A 26,680-nucleotide genomic window follows, 5' to 3' on the forward strand; every position below is an offset into this window, starting at 1 on the left:
CTGGTGCTTGTTTTTATTTCTCATTGAGCAAATTAAAAAGAAATTCAACATGAGATATGTACTATAATATCAAAGTGTAATATAGTGTCTGTACCACATCCAACCATACACCCATGGGGCTGGATAGTCTCCAACATACAACAATGCACACATGACTATTTAGCTATGAGTTAGGGAGGATTTAGAAAGTAGAATGAGGGCTTTGCTTGCTTGTTTGGTTTAGCTGAGTCTTTGATTTATTCAGAGCTAACTCTATATACTGCTGTATCCTTACATCCAGAAAACATTTCTTTCACTGAGGAAAAAAAAAAATGGTTTATGCCGTTTTACAGAATTATTCTGGGATTTAATGCTCACAATTACATCCTAGCAAAGGCTCAGGAAGATTTTCCCCATAAAGGGTTGAGGTGGGAGTGTGAGAAACTAATGATCATTGTATTTTAGATCAGGGGTTTCCAAACTTTTTCATATCATGGAACCATAAATAGATCACAGACCCCATTTAATAAGATTTCAAATGTTGTCCTATGCAATCCCATCTAATAAGATTTTGTTGTTAGATATGACTTGGTAAAGAATTATATAACTGTATATGTAGGTGAAGTGATACCAACAGGGTGGAGGTCATCCCTGTACATACTCTCGTATAAAGGTATGTGGTAAGGTAATGATTCAGATGGCAATTGGTAGAAACTTAAATACATTTTTCACAGGTACTGAAAGTGAGAACAAAAAGCATGAAAAATACAGAAATATGGCCAATGTTCAGAATCTTTTTTACAGTCTATGATCAGAACAAATACAGAAAGAGAAAGGCAGTGAAGCCCATTGCTTTCTTGTGTACTGTAGTTTCTGAAGCAATCCACTGTGAAATGCTTTGTGCATAATCTTGAGCTTCACAAATTCTGGATTCTTCAAAATGAATAAATTCCAGCCACCAGGACACAGCCATGGTGTCTGAGGAAAAGGAAACAGGGTTTTCGCCACCGTACCATGTTGCCACTCTGCCACTTTCAAAGCAGTGAGAGGGGTGGAGGAGGGATTGTTCAAAAATCTGTGATGGTTATTATTGGTTGGAATTTTTATGTTCGCCTACTAGTACACCATGAAGTAATCACAAAAAAATTGCTGTTTTATATATTTTTGTTCTATTTATATATTTTTTGTATTTTATTTATATATACATATAAATATAGATATAGATATACAGATATATAAATACAATTCTATATTCTTATTTTTTATTGCCATTTATGGAGAATTCATTTTTCATTTCAATACCCAGAAATCCTGCAATGTGACATCAGTAAACTGCACACAGCACCGGCCGGCCTGTGATGCTTTATACCAAAGGATACCAAAGGGAGGAAAAAGAGAGGAAAAAGATCTAACGTTGGTGAGTCCAGCTTTCAGTGGGCGGAGCGCTGCTCACTGCTGTTTAGGAGACAGTTTGGATTTCACTGTTAAATTTTGATTCACCACTTCAATTTGATTCATCTTCCTGTAGGGGGAGAAGCGTCCACACCTGACACCAGAATTTCATTTAGCCATATAGAACAAATCTACACGGTCTCAGTTAGTGGAGATGGGACTCTCTTCTCTGTTGCAGCCTCATTTTGTGATTTAAGATGAAAAGACTGGTGTTTTTAAATAAAAACCTTGCCAATACTGCATTTCAGCAAGTCATGCGTCAGTGACTTGATGCATGACTATATGCTGACATGCATACATTATTTTATTTTTTTTACATATTTTTTACATTTTGTAGAATCCTGCATTTTCTAAGGGCTGAAAGTAATATCAATTGACATTGAAAAGTATTTGGATAAATTGTTTATTTAGTAAACCACAGAGTAATTGATGATAGATATAGAGAAGATATTCCCCCACTTAATAATAAAACATCCAAAGTAGTACGTTACTGTGTATCATTTAACATGTGCTGAGATTCCCTCTACTCCAATCTGCATGTTACCTTGATAGATAAAACCATTGCAAACATTAATGGATATATTGTATAAAAACCAGTAACCATCATGCCATATACTTTATCTGTCACCAATTCTGCAGAAAAAAGAACTCATACATGTTATCTTTGTCGGAAATGATGCAGTAATGAATAGATATACACTACCCTGTCATATAGAAGAACATATAATCCTAAAAAATGTATTGAAGATATGTGTTATAGGATAGTTAAGCTCATGAAGTTTTGATGTCACAGATGCCATTGTTCACCATTCAAAGTTACAATACATTGTCAAAGCAAAGCAGAAAATGCTTTATTGTACAATTTGGCTCCGTGTACAATATCTGGTCCTGTAATTGCAACTGCATTCTTCAGTCCATCTTGTCGGTCAGGTTATGTGTACATCGAAATATACATCCACTGGAAATAAAGAAGGAGATGGGTGATTAATGCATTTCAACGGTACAGTATCTGCAGGACTGGCTCTGCAGGACTGGAATAAGTTTTATTACCTCTGATTCTCGCAGAGACATGGTCATTCCGTCCGAGAGCTGTTTGAAGATTTCTGTTGGGAAAAATATCAATTGCGTTATTCGGGAAAAATAACAGAATGAAGGCAGGAAGGAATGGCAACGACTAGATGTGTCTGTTATATATTCATGTACAGGTGAAGGCTGTACTTTAGTGATTCCTGCTGAAAGGGACACAGAAGACATGAATGGCGGATTCTTAAAGGTAAACTAGAAAAATGGGGAAATAATTGCAAATAAACTGCAAAAAGTTAGGTGCCCAACTTAAAGGTGCAAATGAAAAAAGAAGGAGCAAATGTTTCAGCTACTAGATAAGTCACCAGTGCTCTTAAAGGTAACACACACTTTTTCTTAATATACTGTTCACCAATCAGTGGTGAAGACAAACAAAAACATGATCTGTTTTGTGCTTGCATTTGGGACAATTTAGAGGGTTAAAGTAATAATCAGTGACATTTTCACTTGGGTTAGTAAATGTCCATTTTGCTGCTCTCTATCACTGATGGATAGAAAACAATAGTGATTCAACCTATATTCAGTTCATGAAAGCTTTTATATTTGCTGTTCTGAACACCCCGTGTCTGGTAGCTCTTTCCTGGGAAAAATCCTCTGCGGCACAGGAAGTGATGCATTTTACAGTTCGCATTTGTTTGGAATAAATAGAAGAAGAACTGGGTAGTTAGCATGAGCAGCGATAGCCACCATGGCTGAACAGACAAAGAAAAGAGAAACTCAAACTTCATCCACAGAAAATCCAAGGAAAAAGTCACAGTACTGGACACACTGTTTGATTGACAGGTGATCTCTGGGAAGAGCAGTGCAGAAACACCACAGCAATGAGCGCTGAGCAACAAAGATGGCTCCATTTTTATTTTTTTTATTTTTTTTAAAACTCACGGATCACTTTTAAGATCAGATTTGCTGCAAAAACCTGTGAAATAATTTGTGGCAGCCTGGTAGATGATTGCTTCAGAACCAGCAGAGAGAGGAATTAATGAATTCTACTGAAAGAAAATAGCAATTTCATAGTGTTATCTACTGTCATCAGTTGTCCGATTGAACTTCACTTACTGCTCATGCAGTCCATGCGAAGGACCAGACTGATGAAGCTCTCCAGCGTCATGTTTCCAGTGGAGGCTCCGTAGCGCAAAGCCATCAAGTTCAGCATGTCATCGCTGACCCTCATCCCTGTCCAACACACAGAACAAGGACAGGAGCTCATGGATTTTATTCATTCATTTCAGCCACTTGAGACATTATAAAAATCAAGCAAAAGTAAAGCAAAATATACCACTGAAATTGGGCCAGCAGCCATGTGAATAAACAGCTGGACTTGGATTCACTTTGTTTTCCAGCCAGGACTTAATTACCCCATTTGGGCGAATTAAAGGATGTGAATTGTTGTGTCTCTAATCTGACAAAATTGTGACTTTGACAAACAAAAAGCAGAGGCTTGAGTCACAAGCCTGAAATACCGGTCAGGTGTAATTTCTGTTGTTTAGTTTAGCCAGACAAGAGTGAAGCACCACTCTTATTACCCCTGAGGGGTTTGATTAAAAGGTCTGGAGCACAACAGTAAACAGCGCCCCACCTTTCTGTGCAACAAACGTCATGAAGATAATTCCTGTCACCTGTTGAATCTTGTCTCCCACAACAAATGAAAATTCCCACACTTCAAATAACACTTGGGTTTCATAACACGGTTTGGCACCATAAAAATTGTTTGAAAAAAATTGTTTGAAAAAAATCGCATATGTTGAAGACATATGCGATATTTTAGGCAATGTAATGGGGGGATTGGTATGAAGTCAGAGCAGATAATTACGGTGAGAAAAAAATTGCATAACAGCGCATCAAAAGGGCATAGCCTAGGCTACTACAGAGTCGACAATACGAAAATACTCAGCATAAAACACACAACAACGTCGACCGCACAAGTACAGTCATCCATATGCATCACATTCACAGCTGCAACACCATGTCAATCGAACAATGCCAATATCACATCTACTGTAGAAAGCACCAGTGCATGAAGACCTGGCTTCGCTCTTCAATGTCACAAATCCGACTCAACAGCGTGGCTGTTTGTCATGTTCACAGAGAGAGAACGGAAAACTTGGACAAGAAGAAACTGTGTCAAGAATGTGTTGAAGTTACTGATCGGCGCATGTACGTTTTAGGGTCATTTTAGAATCAGTGTCCCCAGCGTCCCCAGTGTAAATGACACCTATGCCCTCTCCTGCTCTTCAATCTCCTTTTTTCCTCCAGTGGCTCTCTCCCTCTTCCTCTTCCCTGTAAAAACTGTTCACCTCAACAAATAATTTCATCTCTAAGTAAAGTGTCCACCACACGTGAGCGGAATGAAATGCTGGTATGTTTAATAGAGACTTTGCAATTGCAGCCACAGCAGGTGCCATGGAGGTCCATTCGAGAACTGGCTGTGCACAAATAATGTGAAATATAGAACAAACTACATGGATTTTTTTTTTTTTAGCTTACGTTACTTTTTTTGGACAATGCGCATTTGTTTCTTCTATATTTACATTGCATTGTATGTTTTCTTATTGTGCAAATAAACCTCTCAAAGCGTTCTCATTTGTTAGTTAACATTTCTTGGTGCAAGCTATTTTTCAGAACATTTTTAACAAATTATGCTTTTAAAAAGTGATGGGGACAAAATCGGCCATTTCAAAAAGTGGTGGGGACATGTCCCCAGCGTCCCCAGTGTAAATGACACCTATGGGTTATTGTCTAGTCAATCGCAGTTTGAGAGCAAAGCCCTCTAGCAGGCAAAGCTCTCTGCCAGATAGGCATAGTTTTTCTGATTTATCCGACAGCACATGAAGGCACCATTCCTCTCTCTCAAACTTGGAAATGCTTTCCATGCAGAGACACCCACACAACAGAATGTATGTCTCCGCCAGAAAAATAGTCCCTGAAGAAAAGATTGTTTTACGAATTAAATTCAAACGGCCATGACTTCTAAACCCAGGCACAAATGTTGGCTGAAGCAGCAGAGAATAGGTTTATCACCTTAACGTTTGAATAAAAAATAAATATTTTTTTTTAAAAAAAGGTAAATTGAGTGAATATTCCCAAATCTAAAAAGGTATGTTATGCTTTGGAAAATAGTCAGTAGTAATGTAAAGTACTGCATGCAGTGTAGTAAATGGGCTAAAACATGCAAAAACACTGGTATGGTCCTTTAAGGTATTTATTGAACGCAATGTTTTTTGCTTTCCAACTGGTTTGGGGAAGAGTTTACTTTATCGAACGTGGCCAACCGCATGTTCTCTACTCAGTAAAGACTTCCCTCATCAATGGGAAGGAGATGCCAAAGAAGAATCTTCATTTCGAAATGGAGATTCTGTCGGGAGAGATTATTGTATAGTTGATAGTCTACCTGAAGCCATGATTGCATTCCTCAGCTCACTCAGTGACAAAGTTCCTGTTCGGGAAACGTCGGTACTGAAGAAAATGTCCTGGTGAAAGAGAAGATTGTTAAAACTCTGAGGTCAAGAACACAAGAAAACACAAATCATGATCAGGGAAATCTAGACATAAATCTGGATGAACCTGCATGGCAGTACAGTCATTGTCAAAACAATGATAAAATCATGCTAGTCTTTTAAGCAAGTATTTTCTAATTGGTGTCTGTCATTAGAGGAAGCCACTAATCATCAGCATGAAATGTTCTAGCATGTTCTACACCTTCAGCTAGAATCATCCATTCACCTTGTATGTGCCGACTTTCTTCCACAGCCGAACAAATTCACCACTGTTCAGCTTGCCAGTGATTGATGTCTTTGAAACCAAAAGTTAAGGTGTTCATCAAAGGTCTACATGTTGTTGCATGTTGGACCTAAAATCTAGTAATATGAGTTATATCAACAGATGGACTTGCAGTTTTCCCTGTTTCCCTGTAGTTATATGTTGTTGTTTTTTCAAGCAATTTAGCAGAAATGGAGAAACAAGGGCAAAAATATATATCTTTCTTTCCAGTGGAATGAAGTTTCAGATTCTTGCTGTATATACAGTATGATGTAGTTGTGCCAAATCACAACGAATAGCTCATGCATGACAGGATACGTCCATCAGAGCAACCATACTGCGACAGGCATCCAGGCTAAAGCCTCCAGCTTTCAAGTCCCCTGCATGAAACAGAAAACTTATGTTTGCATCCACCCGCAATGTATCTGTGTGACACCACATTAAAGTGAAGCTTATTTCTATTCAAATGTGTTATTAAGCTCTCATGCCATCTGTTTGTGTGGAGTTTGGCAGTCCGCACCTTGGAGGATGTTTTGATTCAGAAGCCTCTGGAGCTGCTCAGCATCCACTTCCTCATACTTGAAAATAAAAGAAAATAAGACAAGTTGACTTTAGTAAGTTTTCTGTCAGTGATATTGCCCCCAGAGCACAACAACGTCCTGTTCATGTAGCAGAGTAGCATTGCCACTGCGCAGTGATTTTTACCTGTAGGCTACACATTCTTTCTCACCACTGTCACTTTCTATGTAAACAGGGAATGTGCTCTTTGATAGTTATTTTTGTATCATATTTTATTACTAATCCCATGCACAAACTAGCTGACTTGCATATCATTTAAGATTACTTACCATTTAGTTCTAGAGCAACAAATTCTATATCATGCTAATCACCTACTATCACTCACCATAGTGTATGCTAAAGTGTTAGTATGGAGCCTACTATCACTCTATATAGTGTATGCTAAAGTGTTAGCATGGAGCCTACTATCACTCAACATAGTGTATGCTAAAGTGTTAGCATGAAGCCTACAGTCACTCAACATAATGTATGCTAAAGTGTTAGAATGGAGCATGCTATCTCTCAACATAGTGTATGCTAAAGTATTAGCATGGAACACTGGAGCCAACGATCTACCAGGGACAAATGGATGATTTTGGTGTCAGTTGACCAACAGGCTAATCTCCTAAAAACATGGTGTACTCCTTCAAGATCCTTACATGGGATGCCCAGCTTCAAGTCCCATCTGTCACAATCACAAAATTAGGCTACACTATCTCTTTCTCTTTCTTTTCACAAAGAAAAGAATCAATAGCAGGCTGTGTATATTTGGGTTTGATAAGCATGTCTCATGTTTCTATGTCAACACAACACAAATAAATGTAGCTGTATTTATCCTCTTGGGAGCGGCAATTACTTTTGGTCTGAAAGGTTCAAATACAACCAATACAAAAGACAATCACAACTTTACAGTGCAGTGCAATAATTAATATTCTGCAATATTAACAGGATGTTCAGTCCAGATTTCAAACTGTTTTTAAATTTGTTGTTTGAGTTTCAAGTCTCCTAAGCTATATGTAATTTGGTGGACAAATAAAAAAAGTGCCTTACAGTACCATGGATGCAAATATTGTTATGCAAACCCCAGTGGAAATCAAACCCCTGGCTCTGGCAGTGCACTTAAATTACAGTGAGACACAAAATACCTGGTCAGAGTATTGACGGAACAAGTTTTTCTTATTTTCGTCATCAGATCCATTCTTTGTCCCTTTGGGCTAGAAATTAAAAGAAGAAGAGACATTAAGCCCTTTCAGTTCCAATTAATAAATGCAAAATGCAATACTTGTTTCTCAGACAAAAAGTAACACAACAGCAATATCAAAATATTATCAATATTACAATATTTTAAAATCTTGCACACCTTTTCAACCTCCACACTCTCATAGCTATGGTCGCCAGAATTCTCACTGAGGGGAAAGACAAAAGACTTGTATTTAGTGTGCATTTTTTCAAATAATAGACCAGTAACTTGTGTTTTTCTAAGCAGAGAATTTTTACGTCACTTGAAGTTTTCACATTCCTACTGTCTTTCTCATAGCTGCCATCCCTTCATACACTCATAACAACATTCAGACAAGCTGTGGGTGGAGAGACTGTGCCTACTGGACATGGGTCTCTCCCTTGGAGAGGATGGAGAGGATAAAGGAGGCTGTCTCGTTGGGCTTGAAGGTGGACGGCACAATCAGGTATTCCCCAGGCTTCAGCATGAACAACTCCATGACTTCACGCGCATTCATGTAGGTTTTCGTTTGGGCGACAGGCAGGTTTGTGCTGAAGAAAGACGCTGGGAACTTCCCCGTCAGCGTCTTGTACTGTAATAATAAGTGGATATTTCATTCCTATACAGTGTATACCCATCACCATAGCTACATAATGTAGCTGAGGGATGTGTACTGTGTAAAATTTGTAAAAAGCAATTGTTGAAAAGGTTTTGTAAAAAAAAATGTGACTTACTTTTTCAGTCACCTTGGAAGAAATGAAAGAGAAAATTAGTTCATGTTGGGGAAAAAAAAAACAATTAGTTCAAATACTTCTTCAAGTGAAATAACATGACTGATACATGCAAATAACCACTCAAAATACAAACCAGACTCTGACCCGGACTCAAACCAGACTCGCTGGCCAACTGCTGTCTTACCTACAGATAGTTTGCATGGAAAGACTTTGACTGTCCCTTAACTGTGATCTTCTGCTTACTGTGACTGTCCACTCACTGGTCATAGTCTACAGTCCTTTCAAAAACAAGATAAGTTTGTGGGACTGATCAATTGTTTAATGTCTTTTTGCTGGTCATAGCCAAAGAGTCTCAAAAAGTTACAGCCTAATCTTAAAAAACGAATTCATCGAATTTAATACAATTTAATACACTTGCTTGGAAAGCCTAGCATAACAAAATGAAGCGAGGGCAAACCACACTCTGGACTGATGCTCATATTCACCTATTTCTTCATGTGTTCTTAAGCACTATGAACATTAGAGAAGGTCAATTACAGCAAGTCCATCATGCTTAGCTAAAGTTACAGCTTCCACGTGAGTGTATGGCATTACCAAAATGGCCTACACCACATAACAGCAGCATTAAAAGGTAATATTTACCTCATATATAGAGAAACCAATGTGGAGATTTTGGACCAGGCGTCTGTTTCTCTTGTCAGGCTTTTGCATGAGAGACACCAGTATGTTGTTTCCCCCCTGTTCCTCAGAACATTTTTCAAGTAAACTTCCAATTGAGACCCGAAACTGTGGGTTTGTCCAGAAGCTGTCTGAAAGGCAAAGAGGGAAAAAATAGCATTTTAACATCTCGGCAAGAGTAAGGTGAAGCTTGCAGCTCCAGCAGATCTCTCTGAAATTCTTCCATATACTGTATAACATACAACGTAATGCAATAAGTGTGTTAAAAATGATGGGGTAGAATGTGACATGGGTGTTACCTGGCAACTGTGTAACTGTAACACCCTGCTGTATAACATATAACCTTGTGCAATATGGATAGTCCATTCCTTTGGGTAGAACAGGACATTGCTGCAACATGGCAACTGTGTGTGCGGTGAGTGAATGTGAGAGTATATTCCAGAAATTGCTTAAGCAATTGTATTAGTCAGTGTTGCAATCAGTGTTGTATGTACAGTGGTCATGCTGGTATTGTGGGAGACAATGACTTTTAATTGCAGCTGTATTTATGTATTTTTATGGTTTTACTGTGTTGCTTTACTGTTTATGTGTTTAACTGTGTGCCTGTAACTGTTGTTTTGGACACTCGATGCAAGATGAGTTTCGGTGTAAAAGATTGCTAAAGTGGGGTCATTTCTTATCTTATCTTAACCACTTTTCAATGTCCCTGGTGCTCTATTGTTGTTCTACTGCTCTAGTGGAATTTGGGTTTTCATAAATGTTAAATGTGAAGAATATTTACATTGGTAGACCCTAGCATAGAATTCTCTGGTGCCTGCAACTCTTTAGCTTCTATAAATGGCTGTCTGTTCTTTGTCAAATATAAAGCTGCGCTAGGTAAATTTGCACTTTGGCGACCCCAAGTGGCAGCAGGTGTTTGAATTTTTGAAAGTTTGAAGGATCATGTAGCAAGACATCAGTGACTGTGCACTCCTGCAACCTCACATTTAATTAAATAGTAACTAAACCCCAAACCCAAATCTATGGTGAAGCCTGACACCTAATGGTGAAAAGTAGGATACTGAACTGGCCGTCTGCTATTTGCTGGTCTTTGGTGCCATGTGATATCACCAACTGTTGTACTCTATCCCCTGGCACCAAAGACCAGCCAGTAGCAGATGGCTAGTTCTGTAGCTGGTGGCTTCACCACAGATTTGGGTTTGGGGTTTAGTTACTTAAAATTAAAATTCTTCTTTGTGGCTGGTAGGAGTAGAGATTGTGAAAAACAATATTTTCTCAGCAGGTTCAGCCATCATTGGTGAGTCCAGCTTTCTTTGATTGGAGCACTCACTCACTGCTGTTTAGGAGACACTTTTGTATTTTGCTCTTAAGTTTTGCATCAAGATGATTTCCCACAAGTGTCCATACCTGACACCTGAAATTAAATGGGTAAATGGGGCGAATCTATGGGTCACAATTAGTGGGGATGGGAGACTCTTCTCTGTTGCAGCCTTAATTTGTGATTTAGACTGATGAAATGGGTGTAATTTTTCACACAAAAATCTTACCTAGTGCAGCTTTAAAGCGTTTTCCAACAAATAGAATGAAAGTACAACAAATATACAACAAAATGCATGAGTCCTTGTTTTAAATTCAAGACCATATATTCTGTAAGTACCATGATAATTCGTGCATCCTCCAGCAGTGGTCCCTGCAACCCATCTGCCGTCATTGAAGGAGGACTTCCAATGGCAAGAGGAGTTTCCATCAAGGAAGTCAGGGCACAGAGAGCAGATGTCAAGGTCTGCATAGAACTTACAGAAGTCTTCCATGGTCATCCTATTGAACACATTGAACACATTGAACACACATTATTGCTTTTTCTCCTGAGCACTGTGCTGAACAATTATGAAATGCATCACGTCACATCACGATGCGATTCAATGCGAGTGGGTGGGAGTCAGTGTGGCGTTTAGCTATCTGAGGCCATCTCAGGAAGTGTTGATGACTGCCTGCCTGTCTGAACTGAATATGCCTCTTGATGTCAAGTTCAACATGGCCAGGGGATATTGAGGTAAAGCTTTATATTATGGTTGTCTTTAAAGAGTATGCAAATCCTGATTCTTATAATTGAATACTATTTTTGCATTTGCCACACTGCAATGATTTCTTGATCTCCTGATCATGCAGTTAGAAACACTGTAACTGTATATCATCAGCATACTCCAAATGTTAACTATTTGATGTGCCACCCCCAAGAATATGGAGCTTCTAGTGTGCCAACTTTATTATTATAAACTAGTTCAGTGATTATTATTGATCAATTAATAGATACATATACCAATAAATATAGTGATTAATTAAAATGTTCATTAAATGTGTAAATAATTCCATCTCATAATTATGTTTTTAAACAATGAACAAATTGTACTGAATACTGAATTCATGAAATGATTCTAAAATATAAAATTTATTTTTATGTAGGTTGGACTTTGCATTATTTTGAGCACACTGGCTGCATGGGGTCTAAATAAAAACAATAATCTTAAAATAAAAAAGTGGCCCAAATATTAAGTGTAAATAGAAAAGCATTAGATAAATGAATTGTAAGATGGAAAATGAATCGTTCATTTTCAATAGTTTTAAAAAGTTTTAAATGTGACTGAGACAATTAATTGGAGGGTGTGCACACTTACGCAAGCAAGGTGTTGTTGTTTTCCATTTGTGTTTCCATAGTGCAGTAGCATTATGGGAAAGAAACCAAGGAACATTTTACAGTGTGTGGCCTTTTGAGACCCATTTTTTAATGTATGTTCTGTTGTACTATAGCAGCCACATATATCATATGTGTGTGTGTGTGTGTGTGTGTGTGTGTGTGTGTGTGTGTGTGTGTGTGTGTGTGTGTGTGTGTTTTGGTTGGTTGATGTAGAAAACATGTTGCACATTTGGGTCTGTTAGAAAGGTCTATTAGGTTTAACTTCAGTTTAATTTCACCATGCTTACCAAAACTCTCCATCATCACCCACTGAAAGGCACATTTTACGATCTTCAGGACTCACAGTTTGCCACAGAGGAGACCTTGGAAGACAATATGTAAAGGAACTAATTAGAGAGGCAAAATGTCATTATCAAAATCATATGTTCTTAGCATTAAGAATAAAGTTACAGCACATGTCCTGGGGGTAAAACTGAAGTTGTTTTAACTTTCTCCTCATCAAGTATGCATATATCGTATTTACATGTGAAGATTATCTGGCTTGTCTGTTGGTGTGGACCCAATATTTTAAGCTGCCTGTAGGGCAAGAAGTGACACTGTAATATTAGGCTTTTGTAACATAGCAAAGGCATGGCAAAACCGGTTTTTGATGATCAGGAGGAGATTATCATGAGACAGCTAGGCTGGATTCTCATGGTTTTGTGCCAATATCCTTAACTCTTTCATGCAAGAATCTCAGGTAAAAGGTAAAAAGGTGGAAAACAAACAAGGGCTCCCACATTGCCCAAAATACTAAGCAAAATAATGGGAAGAGGGAAACCACGTGTAATGCAGAAAGTAAGAACATTTATTTATTTAAACATGGGTTAGCAGGCTGTGGAATGCTGACTTAATGCACACTTGGCAATGTGCTGCAAATCAGTATACTCTTCCTCAGGCAGCAATAAAGAGTTAACTACAGGGTAACAACTTTATAGCTAAGGGGAAGAAACATATGTTTTTAGGCAAGAAGAAGAAATGTCAAGTGTTCTCTTACTTTCTGCATTACAAGTTTCCCTCCTTTCATTATTATGAATTAGAAAAAAGCGTGTATTACTAATAAAGAGCTCATACAGAAAGAGACAAAGTGGAAACATCAATATTTTGTTTCTTGTGGAAACCTGTAGGCTTTAAGCTACAGGCAGCAGTGCAAACATGGTCAAATGCAGTCTAAAGAAATGGGTGTGTATGTGACAGAGACATGGTTACTGAGAACTGAAGGCATCCTTTTGTGTCTTTTTAATAGACGCAAGACAGAAGGATTTACAGTAAAACAGACTCACAGAGGATCATGTCACACCATGCCACAGACCCACCTTCGCAGTTCTGTTGTTGTTGGCAATTATACTTTTTTTATTATTTTTTTTTCTCTGTGTAGTATGATGTTCGTGACTATGCTATCTTTTATTTAAATTTTTTTTGTATGTTAGCACCTTGGTCCGTGAGGAACGACATTTCGTTCAGCCGTATACTATGTGGATGAATGACAGTAAACTTGAACTTGAACTTGAATCATACAGCCAGCACTCCAATTACATTCTAAGAAACTGTGCAACATTTTTAGGGACTGTGCCATACATTTTGTCAAAATGAATAATGTGGATGTTAGGAGTTTGCACTGTATTTTTTCGAATCTCAATATTTCATCATCTGCAAAAAGGAATCAGAGCAAGTGCTTAGTGAAACAATCACTGATTGGGAGAAGTTCTTACCGATCGCTCCAGTCCCCGTTCCACTCTCCTTTGCCCCAGGGGTTCCACAAACGAACTAGATTGACTGCTTTCCCCCGGCTCATCATCTGACCAGAAATCAACATGCTATCATCAGTGGAGAATAGTCATGGAGCTCCCCGACCCAAAAAGTCCCGAAATCGGTCGACATCTTCCGAAAGTGCGGGGGAACAAACCATGGAAGTGGAGATATCCCTGATGCAATCAATAAATGAGAGACTTGGCAAGTTGGATATACTGGTCGAGCTGCAGAAAGATCTCCACGACCTGAGGATAAGTTTGGAATTCAGCCAAGCTCAAATTGATGATCTGAGTAAGGAGAATGACTCATTGAAAGGTACTGTGGCTACTATTCAGAGAACAATGGGGAATGTCACGAAAGAAAACAAACAGCTTAAGGAAACGTTGCTTGACGTGCAGAGTAGATCGATGCGGGATAATCTGATTTTTTCGGGGATTCCTGAGAGAGACAATGACGACTCAGAGCAAACCATATGGGATTTCATGTGCCAACAACTGAAATTATCCCAGGAATCAGTACAAGACATCTCCTTCTCGAGGGTCCATAGGCTGGGTAAGAAGGAGAGGAATAAAACTCGCCCCATCATCGCTCGGTTCGAGCATTTCAAACAAAAGGAGCTAGTGAAGACCTACGGAAGCGTAATGCATTCACTTGAGAAAAAAAATGTTGCCCTGTTTTTCTGAATTAACGAGATAATTATCTCAGAAAAACAGAGCAGAATTTTTTTTTTTTTTTTTAAATGCTCTGTTTTTCTGAATTAACGAGATAATTATCTCAGAAAAACAGAGCAGAATTTTTTTTTTTTTTTAATGCTCTGTTTTTCTGAATTAACGAGATAATTATCTCAGAAAAACAGAGCAGAATTTTTTTTTTTTTTAAATGCTGTTTTTCTGAATTAACGAGATAATTATCTCGTTAATTCAGAAAAACAGAGCAGAATTTTTTTTTTTCCATGAAAACTTTTCTCAGAATTCTGAGATAATTATCTCGTTAATTCAGAAAAACAGAGCATTTAAAAAAAAAAATAATAATTCTGCTCTGTTTTTCTGAGATAATTATCTCATTAATTCAGAAAAACAGGGCAATTTGTTTTATCTCAAGTGAATGCATTACGCTTCCGTAAAGACCCGAGGCAAGGCCCTTAAGGGTACAAACTTTTGGATGAATGATCAATTCCCAATGGAGATTAATGAGAGGCGGCGAAAACTTACTCCCATCTTTAGGGAACATAGGATTAAAAACCATAAAATTTCCTTAGTTGTGGACAAATTATATATTGATGGGCAGTTGTACAGAGATTCAGAGATCACTCCGTGGCTGTTTTAAAGTTTTGACTGCCTTGTCTGTCTGTTTTATCTTTTAGAATGAAAACGCGACCTAGTCATACTGACTCTATTAATTTACACTTGTCAAAGAAAGGTTTACATATCGCTCATGTGAATGTGAACAGTTTGGTAAATAAGGTGGATGAGATACTAAATGTTGTCCAGAAGAATAATCTGCATGTGCTTGCTATTACTGAGACTCATCTTGACCAAACCATAACAAATGGACAAATTGATTTGAAAGGATACAATATTATAGGAAGGACAGGAACAGAAGAGGAAGAGGTGTTGCCCTATATATTCAAGAGCATCTGCTGTTCAAAGTGCGGGATGATCTATGTGTGAATGGACTAGAGATCCTGTGGATTCAAATTCACCTCCCTTTCCAACAACCAACGTTAATTGGATGTGTTTATAGGCCCCCAAAATCAAACACGTTATACCTGGATAAAATATGTGAAAGTATTGATCTTGCTCTGGATGAAAGGAAGGAATTATTTATGCTTGGGGACTATAATATTGACTGGAAAAGTAGTCACTCTGATGGGAACAAGACTAAGTTTACTCAATATATAGAGAGTCGTAATTTATTTCAAATGGTACAGGATATCACAAGGTCCTCAAGAAACAAATTTGGGCACAGAACTGAAAGTATTATTGATCTGATATTCTGTAATGCTCCAAATAAATGCTCAAATGTTAAATCTGTCCCGTTATCGTGGACAGATCATAATATTGTGTGCATTACTAAATACACCAAAGTGCCAAAAAGACCTCCTAGAGTGACTATAAGACGGAGTTTTAAAAATTTTAACTTAGAAGACTACCAGACAGATTTGGCCGCTGTTCCATGGGACCTTGTGTATCTTGAGCATGATTTGGATTGTGCTGTTGATTGTTTTACGAAATTGTTTACTGATGTTGTTGAGTACCATGCTCCTATAAGGAAAAGTACAATTAAAGCCAAATCATCCCCCTGGATTGACCAACAACTAAGAGAAGCAATATCTCAGAGGGATGAGGCAAAAACTGTAGCATCTAGGTCAAGATTAGATTCAGATATTATGCTATATAGAAAATGCAGAAATTTTGTTGTAAAATTGAATCGTCAGAAAAAGACCCTATATTATAAAACAGCTTTTGAGGGATGCAGAAACAATTCAAAACAGATATGGCATACAGTGAATGGTTTGCTTGGTAGGTCAAATAGTACAAGTCCTGTTAGTGTGGAGGTTGATGGAAAGATTAGAACAAAACCAGTAGACATTGCCAATTACTTTGCTGACTATTTTGAATCAAAGATAAATGATCTCAGGTCCAATATGAATAACAATGCCTCAAATGAATTACTGGTAGGTGAAGTAGACAAAAAGATTATGAAGGGGAAAAATTGCAGTTTTGTATTACCAGATATATCATTAGATGACATTGAGAAAATCTTGATTTCACTTCCTGATAATAAATCCCCAGGGTACGATCTTATTGACAACAAATTGTTGAAATCTGCAGCCCCATATATTGCTAGACCTGTAAAGTATCTATTTGATCTTTCTTTGCAACAAGGAAAGTTTCCCACAGAATGGAAACATGCAAAAATCTGCCCCATTCCTAAGGATGCTAAAATAGCTTTTACTGCACCCAACAGTCGCCCAATTAGCTTACTCTCCTCCTTAAGCAAAATTTTGGAAAGAGTAGTAAGTGATCACATTTGGAAATATATGGAAACTAATAACCTTCTAACCCATGCTCAACATGCATATCGTAAAAATCTTTCTACTGAAACCGCTCTGTTACATATGACGGATGAGTGGCTAAGTGCCCTGGATCAAGGTAAACTTGTGTCGCTACTTCTTCTTGATTTCACTGCAGCGTTCGATTTGATAGATCACACAATTCTACTTAAAAAATTAATTCATTATGGCTTCAGTAAGAATGCTATTAATTGGATGAAATCTTATTTAAACGGTAGAAAGCAATCTATTTATGTTAATGGCTCCTTTTCTTCTCCACGTATGATTACCTGTGGCATCCCACAAGGGAGTTGCCTCGGACCATTGTTATTTATTATATACACAAATGATCTTCCCTTAGTGTTAGCCAACTCAAATGCACATATGTTTGCGGATGATACAACCATCACTGCAGTGGCAGATTCACAAACTCAGTTGCATGAATATTTATCAAATGATTTTAAATGTGTCATCAAATGGGTGGAAAACAATAAATTGGCATTAAATGTAAATAAAACGAAAAATATGATTATATGTACTACAAGAAAGAGGAAGAAATTGAAGCCATGGTATTTAACATATGGCAGTGTTCAAATTAAAGAGGTTACAGAAGTCAAATTATTGGGAGTTAAAATACAAAACAATCTCTCATGGATGGCTCATATTACAGATCTTTCTAAAAGAGTGATGAAAATGGCAGGAATGGTTGGACGAATTGCAAAGTTTTTATCTAAAGACATTCTAAAGGTAATATCTCATAGTCTAATCTACAGTCACATTAATTATTGCTGTGCAGTGTGGGGCAATGCAGCTCAGAGAGATATGAGGAGACTGCAGATCACACTTAACAAGGCAGCAAGAATGGTCTTAAGGTGTGGGTTTGAAAAAGGAGTGAGTGAACTACATATTACAATGGGATGGCCCACAGTAGTAGAGCATGTGAGACAACATTCTATAGTACTAATTTCAAAAATTCAAAAGTTTAAAAAGCCAGTTAGTATTAAGGACAAACTGCTATTAGTACGTGATAAACATCAAGTTAACATAAGAATAAGAGATAAAAATCATTATGTACTACCAAAAATAAAAACTGAAATGGGAAGACGGACTTTTATTTTCAGAACTGTTAAATTATGGAATTCATTACAATAACTCACTCAAGAACAGTACGGCGGTTGGATTGTTGATTGCAAGATTTCAAGATTTAAATGTAGTTATCATCACACTATTGTATTGCACTGTCAGTAGGTTTGTAGAGTGAACACATGTAGATAAATATGTGTATATATGTAGGTCCATACGGGATAAGTGTCAATGTATGTAGGTTATATGTGTCATGCATGTATGTATATGATATATGTGTGTCAACAATTATGTGTTGTATAATATGAATTATTGTATGCTTAAATGTTTTTAATGTGGACTCTTGGAAGATTAGCCAATAGGCTAAAAGAGATCCAAATAAAATAAAATCAAAATCATCAGTGGAGAAAGCATCATCTTGCTTGCCATAAAAGGATCACCAAATCCAATTCGCTCAAGGCTAAATTAGATGTTGTCAAAGTCTTGTTTATGTCTTGTTTGTATGGGAATATTTTGAGATTGACTTATTTTTCTTACACAGCTTTAACTGAATTTATCCATGACTAGTTTAATTTAGAGTCACTGATAAAGTAGAAATACACCCATAGTCTATACAGGCCTGCACAGGACATGAGGCCTTACAGTAATACAGTAAATACCCTACAAGTCACATAAATGATTCGAATCATTTGTCAAGCTGCGCTTCAAGTGGAAGCTTAAAAAATTGAGCACAAGCTGCTGGGAATACAAAATTTTAGGATCATCATGAGAGAAATGTAATAGAAATTCTACAACACCGACAATGCAAATATAGGTGTTTACCTGTTTGACACCAGTGACAGTGTAGGCATGGCCTTGCACCAATCCATTGGGTGCTACTGTGTTGGCAGATGTCTCCTACAAGACACAGATATGTATTGTTACTAGTTGACTAGGCGTGGGATTACACAAATAAAACATACAGAGACGGCTGAATCAGTCATTATACTGCAGTAGATTCTTATTTAACTCAATAAATCAACCACATAACCACTAAAACTAAACTTTGCCATGCAGTTTTCTACATGTGAAGAACTCATAAACAACTAATGAGATGGCTTATCCAAGTCAATCAAAGAAACAGAGACTGAATAGTTTGAGGAACCTTTACCCATAGTTAATTTTCAAACGGTCTATCTAGTTCTCTTGTGTAGTATAATAGTTTTTTAATCACATAATATGTCAAGTTAACCACAGAGCAACATTGAATTATCTTTACCAAACCTCATACTGAACATTGAATTGGCATTGACGATGCAATCACACCCTTTAGTTATAAAAACGTTTCTCAGAGGCAGAGCTGTTCTAGAGTTCTAAACCTGCAATAAGTGATTTCAGACCGTATAACCAATCCTGAAACTTGTGTTGCTGTTTTCACCTCTTTTCTAAAGTTTGTTGTCAAAACCCAGCCCAACTCAGTAGCTTTTCACTCGCTGTTTAAAAGCAGCGCTCACCCCCCCATTCCTGAAAAAAATGATCGTAATGGCGGAATCAAAAAAGCAAGCGAGTAAACTTGCTATCTACCTCTTCACTTGTCATTGTGGGACATGTAACCTTCAGCGGGAGAAAAATCTGGCAATACTTGTAACCGACGACACTTCTCTGTAGGTGCATGCAGCTTAGCTACTAGCCTTTATGTACGGTTTGTTCTTAGGGGCTTCCGCAGTCCAGCAGTTTTACTGTGCTTTATTTACAAATGTGTTGCGATTTCTGTCACCTTCTAGTGGTCGGAAAATCGCTTATTGAAGTTTTAAACTTCAAACTGCCAAACAACCACAGTTTTTCTAATGTTAGACCGAAGCCAAAGAGCAGGTAATATTATGAAGCCTAGAACTCTTGACTGAAGAAAATGCATAGCCATACTAAGTTATCTAGGTTAGCTACTTAACCTAGCTGATCTTCCAACTTCAAACTAGCCATTCTAGCGTATAGCTATCTAGGTGAGCTAGGTAAGCTAGCTGCTGACCTTCTAAGATCATGAATGAATGAAAAAAAGAAGTCATTGCCATTTATGTTTTATTTATATTTTGACCAGAATTCCTTCTTTGCTATACAAGTTTGCCAGTTAGCTAATTTGCACTCTTAAAAACTGGTTCTTTCACTCCGCCCATTGAGGTTTAACTCAACCAATGACATAATTTCTGCCTCCAGAGCACAGGCTTGTCTCGCAAAGCAAATTTAACATAGTTAAGGTAACTTTGTGATAGCTGCCTTTACAAAACCTAACAATGTCAACCCTGGATTACCAGTCTCACAAAGGCAGTTATCAAGTTACTCTGTCAACTCCAATCCGCCAATCCAGCTATGAATGTGTTTTGTAACAAATAGCCAATCACATGCAACATGGACAGATCCAGACCAATATGAGATAATATGAGATAAGATGAAACTATTGATCCCAGTGGGGAAATTAGGTTGTTGCAGCAGCAAAGGTAATATGATTCAGTGGGGAAAAGAAAATATCATATAAGCACACAACTAGAATATAAAAAGAAACAGTAAAAATGGTAGAAAATAATAAAATAATCAAACAACAAAAAGCCATATACAATAAATAATTGTGGGGTATATAGGCGTAAATGCATCAGTAAAAAGGCTTATCTCTGCCCCATCATTAAGATACAGTGGAAATACTTCTTGCTACAATACTGTGTCGTCACATTGAGGCTGTAAAAAGATTTTCTTTTCACAAAGGCCGCCTCATATTCGCCAGGGCTGCAGTGATTGGCATATGAGTCACAGTTATCTTTTATAGCCAGAGTGGGTACATGGCCTGGAAACACTATAAACATTATTTTATCTCTGATCTAATAAGTGTTATAACTCTGATATAATAAATCATTGTGGAAGACAAAGTTCTACTGGTCTATAAACACTGTTGCCCTGTGTAAACTGTCAATTCAATAGTATACAGTTAGTGCACAGTTAGTTAACAGTTAGTGTACAGTTCTTTGTATCACTTGTCACTTTCATTTGAATGCAATGTTTCTGTTCAGATCAGGTTTTGGAGATGAAATTGTTGCAAAAGTCCTGAAGGAGAGCTGATGCCATTTTTTCAGAGAGCTGATTGGTGAGGAGGCGGGCTTTTTCTAGGTTTGGATTCGATAGCCTGAACATAACCTGCTCCGGACCAGATTAGCTGTGCAGCCTCAGTTACTATGGTGCTCCACCCCGCTATGAAGTGAACTACCTTTGTGAGACCAAAAAGCCAGAGTTAAGCCCAAAGTTAGCTCACTAAACCACTAATCTTGTTTCGTGAGACAGGCTCTGCCTTTGAGAAATGTTTGTATAATTAAAACTCCAATCTGTTTTTTTCTTGAAGTGACATATGTGTGGGATGTTTACGCTTACCCCCTGAGGTGTGCCACACCCCATCAATGATTTGGATTGGGCAGCTCTGTACATGAGCTGCCACAGGTTTGGAGGGGAATCTGCCAACTGGATACACATATGAACACCACCGGTGAAGTCCACCAAAGCCTCTGAGGGAGTTCCAGCACTCATGTCTGAGTAGGAACCACACACCCTGACAGAAGTGGATATGATAAGACTTTGATAGGCGCTTCAAAAACAACAGATTTCATGCATGTATTTTATAAGTTATGCAGAGAAAACACCTTTGTGACTGAGACAGAGGAGAATGCTATATTTCTCCATTCATCCTATGCTGGCAAGAGGCCGGCATACTTACTAATTATCACTTCTCTATGTGGTTTATGTTACTACTTGGATCACATACTTGGCATAGGCCTTCTCCAGCAAAGCAGGCCAGAACTCATTTGGGGTTTTGGAGTGAACGAAGATAAGTCTGTCATCAATTGTTGGTAGCTTGTCATCGATGATAATATCCACCCACCTTCCAAATCTCCAGAACTGAATAATGAAGGAAGGAGAGAATATGAAGAGTTTCATTCTACAAGTGAGATATGCACCACGTAAAAGAACTCTTATAGAATGATTGTTAGCACGAAGGTGAAGCATGATATGGGTTCATGACTTCAGTCACTGTAAGGCATTTGCTTACAATAATTACTCTGTTTTTGAAATATTGACTGAATGCAGTCCTTTCCAATAGTTTTTGTTGATGGTATTACAATAAATCCTTTTAATTTCAATATACTATATTCAGTTCTAGCCTCAGTCATACAAGTTGTGCTGTGACTACTTACCCTGAAGTGGAACAACCCGCAGTACTCCCCATCAAATGATTGCTCAAGTGGCACAACCTGCTCAAGGATGTGATTCTGGAACGTCAGAGCTCCAGTTGAGGCAAGAAACCAGCAATTTCCTGAAGAAAAATGTTCATTTTGTCAGAAAGGTATACAGTAATATGTGGGCATGCCAGTAAAGTGTGTATAGATTCTTATTAATGAGGCAATTCCCCTACCAACTATCCCTTGACCAAAGTCAAACCTGGAGACACCGTCGACTATGAAGGATGGGTTTGGAACAATTTTCTGAAACAGAAGGAGAGCTGATAAGAAAAGAGAGATTTCTGAAGGTTTAATAGTAAAAAACCAACTTTCACATATTGTCAGTAAATAATAATGTCATGCTAAGCTTTGTCAGGTTTGCTTTTTGGCCATTGCTGTTCATCTTAAAATCGGAAACCCTGAGAGTTCGTGGACATTCGTTCACTCTAGTTGAGAGTGATTTGGGATCTCTACGGGTGAATCTTTAAATGTAGCCACCATCACACTTACCCCTGGTCTCAGCCACTTCACTCTGGTGGAGTCGGAAGGGCTTAGTAACCCCTGTCCGATGGAGTTTTTGTCCGGGGGGAACATCTCGTCAATGTACCTTACCCCTCGGGCAAGGCAGTACTGCTTCAACTGTTGGAAGTCTTGGTTGAAGAACCTCTCGGGGTTGGCGAGGCTCCCGTAGCCGTTCTTCTTGTGACGAGCCTCCATGATGTTCAGACACACACCGGGAGGAGGCATCGCTGCAGTGTGTGGGTTCTGTTCAAGAAAAGGGGCAACATGAACGGTCATATGATTTTGCTTTCAAGTTTGTGTAATGAATGGCGAATGTTGGAGCAATACAGTAGCATTGGTCACCTTTATCACTTTCAAATAGTTCTTCCCAAATCTAATTCTGGCATTTTGGCATTTAGTATATATGACATACTGGGGACAGGCTGCATCCCTTCTTTAGACTCAGTAGGCTTCATGATACCTAAATTCATATGATGCCTTTATATCTCAAGGTGGTCCTCATTTCTCCAAAGTGAGATGGGATATTACATATGACATATTTCTGTTAGAGTTTGAAATTAATGCCCAAATCTAACAAGACCCAGCTGGATCTGATGGGTTTATGTCAGGTTGGGTCAAGCTGAATTTCTCACTTCATTGCTCAGGTTTAGTTCAGAATCTGGTTGAAAAATAAAATACAGTAACAGCAAAAATAGTGTTCGCTGGGCTTTGTTCAGACTATTTGAATCCCAGCACTGGTTCAGGTTCATAGAAAAGCTTTTTGGATTCAGGTCAGTTCTGCCCCACTCATGGTAACCTGCACCTCCTCTCATGTGTCGCACCCACCTGCATGCTGTGCTGGCAGCAAATTTGCACTGGAGGGGCAATGATCTCTAATCTTTCTAATCTGAAAAACTAGTCACAGCTATACTCATGTGATTTGGAATAATCTAGTCAATTATTATTATTAGTAGTAGTAGTAGCAGTAGGCTTCTAGTATTATTCTTGTCGTTATTATCATTATTATTATTGTCATTATTATTATTATTGTTATTACCTTATTATTATTAATAATATTATTAATAATATTATTAGTAGTAGTATTAATATTAGTGTTATTATTATTATTATTATCATTATTATTATTATTATTGCTATTATTATTGGTGCAGGCAGTGGTGGTGTTTACAAAGAAGGATATAATCTAGTCTACTATGATAATATATAAGTATAAATACTCTTTATAAGTGATTTTTCTCCAAAATAATCAAATGGTCAGTAGCCTACAGTAACTGCCAAGACAGTTTCTGTAAATCTTCAACCAATTCAAGCCGCATACCCCAAATAATGAAGTGTAAAATAACAAGTACGATTTCTTGAACCAGTTAAGCACCACAGGTTCAAGTCTAGACAACTCTTCCATATCAGCGACCTCTGGTTTAACCTAATGGAAAAAAAAGATAATAAAGGCGATCATATCGTTTTTCGTTCAGATACGTTCAGATCAGGACGAAAATCTTGTGGCTTTTAATGTTTTTCACTGTCTTAGGGCACAGATAGTGATAAACTGGCAGAGCTGCCAACCTGCTGCTGCAGGTTGGCTATTATCACATGAAGTCACCGAGCTCTCTTTCTGCCAGGCCTACATTTCGAGACGAATTTGGAAGTTTTATGCAATGAAATGGTTTAAATACTTAGTTATGTAAACGTCCGAAGAAAAAACCGGAGCTATATTTTGGCTTATGATGAGATATGCATAAAACATATTTTAAATTGCGAAAACGCATGCGCTCCATCCAAGGTACCAAAATAATAAATAGTATTACTCTGAGTTGCATGGTTCCCTACAGCAAAATTGCGAAGTCTGAATCAACCTGCTGATGAAGAGCTTACCTCACCGGCTTGAGAGAGAGAAAGTGGGAATAACGAGGAGTCCTTCAGTAGGCTGGAGGTAGAGGCTGTGCGTCGGTGTTATATCCTGCCTCAAACACCTGAGGCTGCTGACGTCGGCAAGGTGTCCTACTTTTGCTTTCAAGCCATTTCCAAGTTATGATAATTTATCCAGGCACAAACTCCGCCTGCGTTTGGCGCAATTTGTCTCCAGATGAAGCCGAGTGCGTTATTATCCTTTAGACACTACATGTAGTGTATAGATAGATAGATAGATAGAGAACATATAAGTAATATGAAATATAGAGAAAATATAAGGACACAAGAAAGAGACTTATAGGTCAGTTTCCACTGCTGTAACCTGTAATTTACAATGTAACTGCAAAGCCTATAAACCATCCCACTCTGGACTGACTGGACTTCTTTGTGGTTTTGGCAACGTTTATCTTCAAGGATTTGTTAATATAACACACTGTAACTTTTACAGTTTTGGCAGCATGCAGTAAAAAGGCACAGTTTGGCCTTGTTATAAGGCGTCCTTTCCAGTGAACTAATTTAGCAGGGATAGGCTGCCTTGGAATTGACATAAGCATAATCGCTTGTTTATTAAACCAAGTTGCACAACTTCAAATGCATAAAATGACTATTAGACCAAAAGAGGCATTATGAAGTATATAATATACAGTATATAGGGTTAAGCTTTTTGTTTGTTTGTTTGTTTGAGAGAGAGAAAGAAAGAAAGAAAGAAGAAAGAAAGAAATTAACACACTACACACCATTTCTTACCACATTGTACATTGGTATAATTTGTTTCTCCCCAAGTGAGTATATCCGATTGACTATTACCAGTGTGTAACAAGGTAAACTCAGTAGAATATCACTGAAATTAAGCAGGCTATTCAGATGTTTATTACCAGTGTTAATTTGTTTGTACACATGAGACATTAATGCCATTTCCCATCATGAAAGGAAAGCATGAAGAGCCTGTGCCAACCTCTTAATGAGATATCACACTGATGAAAAGTGAAAATCAAAATGGCAAAGACATAAAAAAAAAGTGATTTTAACAGACAGTAGAGGGAGATTTTCTGGTATTTTCTTGTGTGAAATATGGCTTGTAAAAGGTGTAAAAGGTAAAGAGAATTCTCTTAATTAATGCTACATTTAATAAAACTGTTACTACAAAAAAAATTAAGTGTCAATTAATAATTGCATTTCATTTTTCTGTCTTTAAGTTATGGATACATTACTGAATTTATAAATTGATTTGTAAAATCATTTTTAAAAAGGCATTTAAATTTCACTTTTTACTTTTCCATTTACTCCATCTCACAATTCATTTGTCTAGCTTCAGCATCTACACTTTCTGCTTGGGCCACACTTGATTAAATGACGATTTAATTAGACAACATATATAGTAGAATAGAATAGAACCCCTCTTGTTAGGGGTGTGTTCAAGGAGAGCCAGGACCCAGATGCAGAATCGAACAAAAACAGTTTATTTTCAAAAGTTAACAGAAAATCACCTTGCGGGACAAAACTAAGGCAGAGTACAAAAACCAAAATCCCGAGGTAACAAAGTAACAAACAGAAAGTTGCCTTGACGGGAAAAACGAGACCATGAACAGGCAAAATAACGTTAAGTGTCCAGGAGGGAAAAAACTCACTAGAAAACTGGGACTAGAGTATCTACAAGAGAGACGCTGAGGAAACACAACGACAGGAGATCTTCACGAGAGCGAGAAGGCATGAGACACGAGCATGTGCGGGAATCATCTGGCACTGGGGAGAATTTGGAGCAGGCTTAAGAAGCCGGGCTGATTGCGGGATGAGAGACAGGTGTGCCTTGTGAGCCTCACTCCCGTGAGGATCGGCCCCGCCCCTCTGCATGTACCTGCTGAGGGAGAGGGAGAAAGGAAAAGGATTAGGTGGGCGGGCAAAACACAAAGAGCCAGATCATGACAGTACCCCCCC

At 37.9% G+C, this 26,680-nt stretch overlaps 1 protein-coding gene across 1 annotated transcript; it reads right to left on the reverse strand.

Annotated features, from left to right (window-relative positions):
* Positions 1 to 1,881: 1,881 nt before the first annotated feature.
* LOC139923090 (calpain-1 catalytic subunit) lies at positions 1,882 to 24,822 on the reverse strand. Its single transcript, XM_078289500.1, has 22 exons — positions 24,710 to 24,822; positions 22,826 to 23,080; positions 22,510 to 22,579; positions 22,292 to 22,410; positions 21,862 to 21,995; positions 21,474 to 21,648; positions 18,906 to 18,980; positions 13,906 to 13,991; positions 12,442 to 12,516; positions 11,117 to 11,277; positions 9,424 to 9,590; positions 8,782 to 8,793; positions 8,431 to 8,639; positions 8,198 to 8,234; positions 7,974 to 8,042; positions 6,791 to 6,848; positions 6,589 to 6,650; positions 6,235 to 6,303; positions 5,903 to 5,981; positions 3,571 to 3,687; positions 2,482 to 2,534; positions 1,882 to 2,389 (listed from the first exon to the last, which is right to left on the reverse strand). Exons 2-22 carry the CDS (start codon positions 23,060 to 23,062, stop codon positions 2,363 to 2,365), a joined length of 2,091 nt encoding a protein of 696 aa, XP_078145626.1. The 5' UTR covers positions 23,063 to 23,080; positions 24,710 to 24,822; the 3' UTR covers positions 1,882 to 2,362.
* Positions 24,823 to 26,680: the final 1,858 nt, after the last annotated feature.

The sequence above is a fragment of the Centroberyx gerrardi genome, chromosome 17 (genome assembly GCF_048128805.1).
Source record: "Centroberyx gerrardi isolate f3 chromosome 17, fCenGer3.hap1.cur.20231027, whole genome shotgun sequence".
NCBI lineage: Eukaryota > Metazoa > Chordata > Actinopteri > Beryciformes > Berycidae > Centroberyx > Centroberyx gerrardi.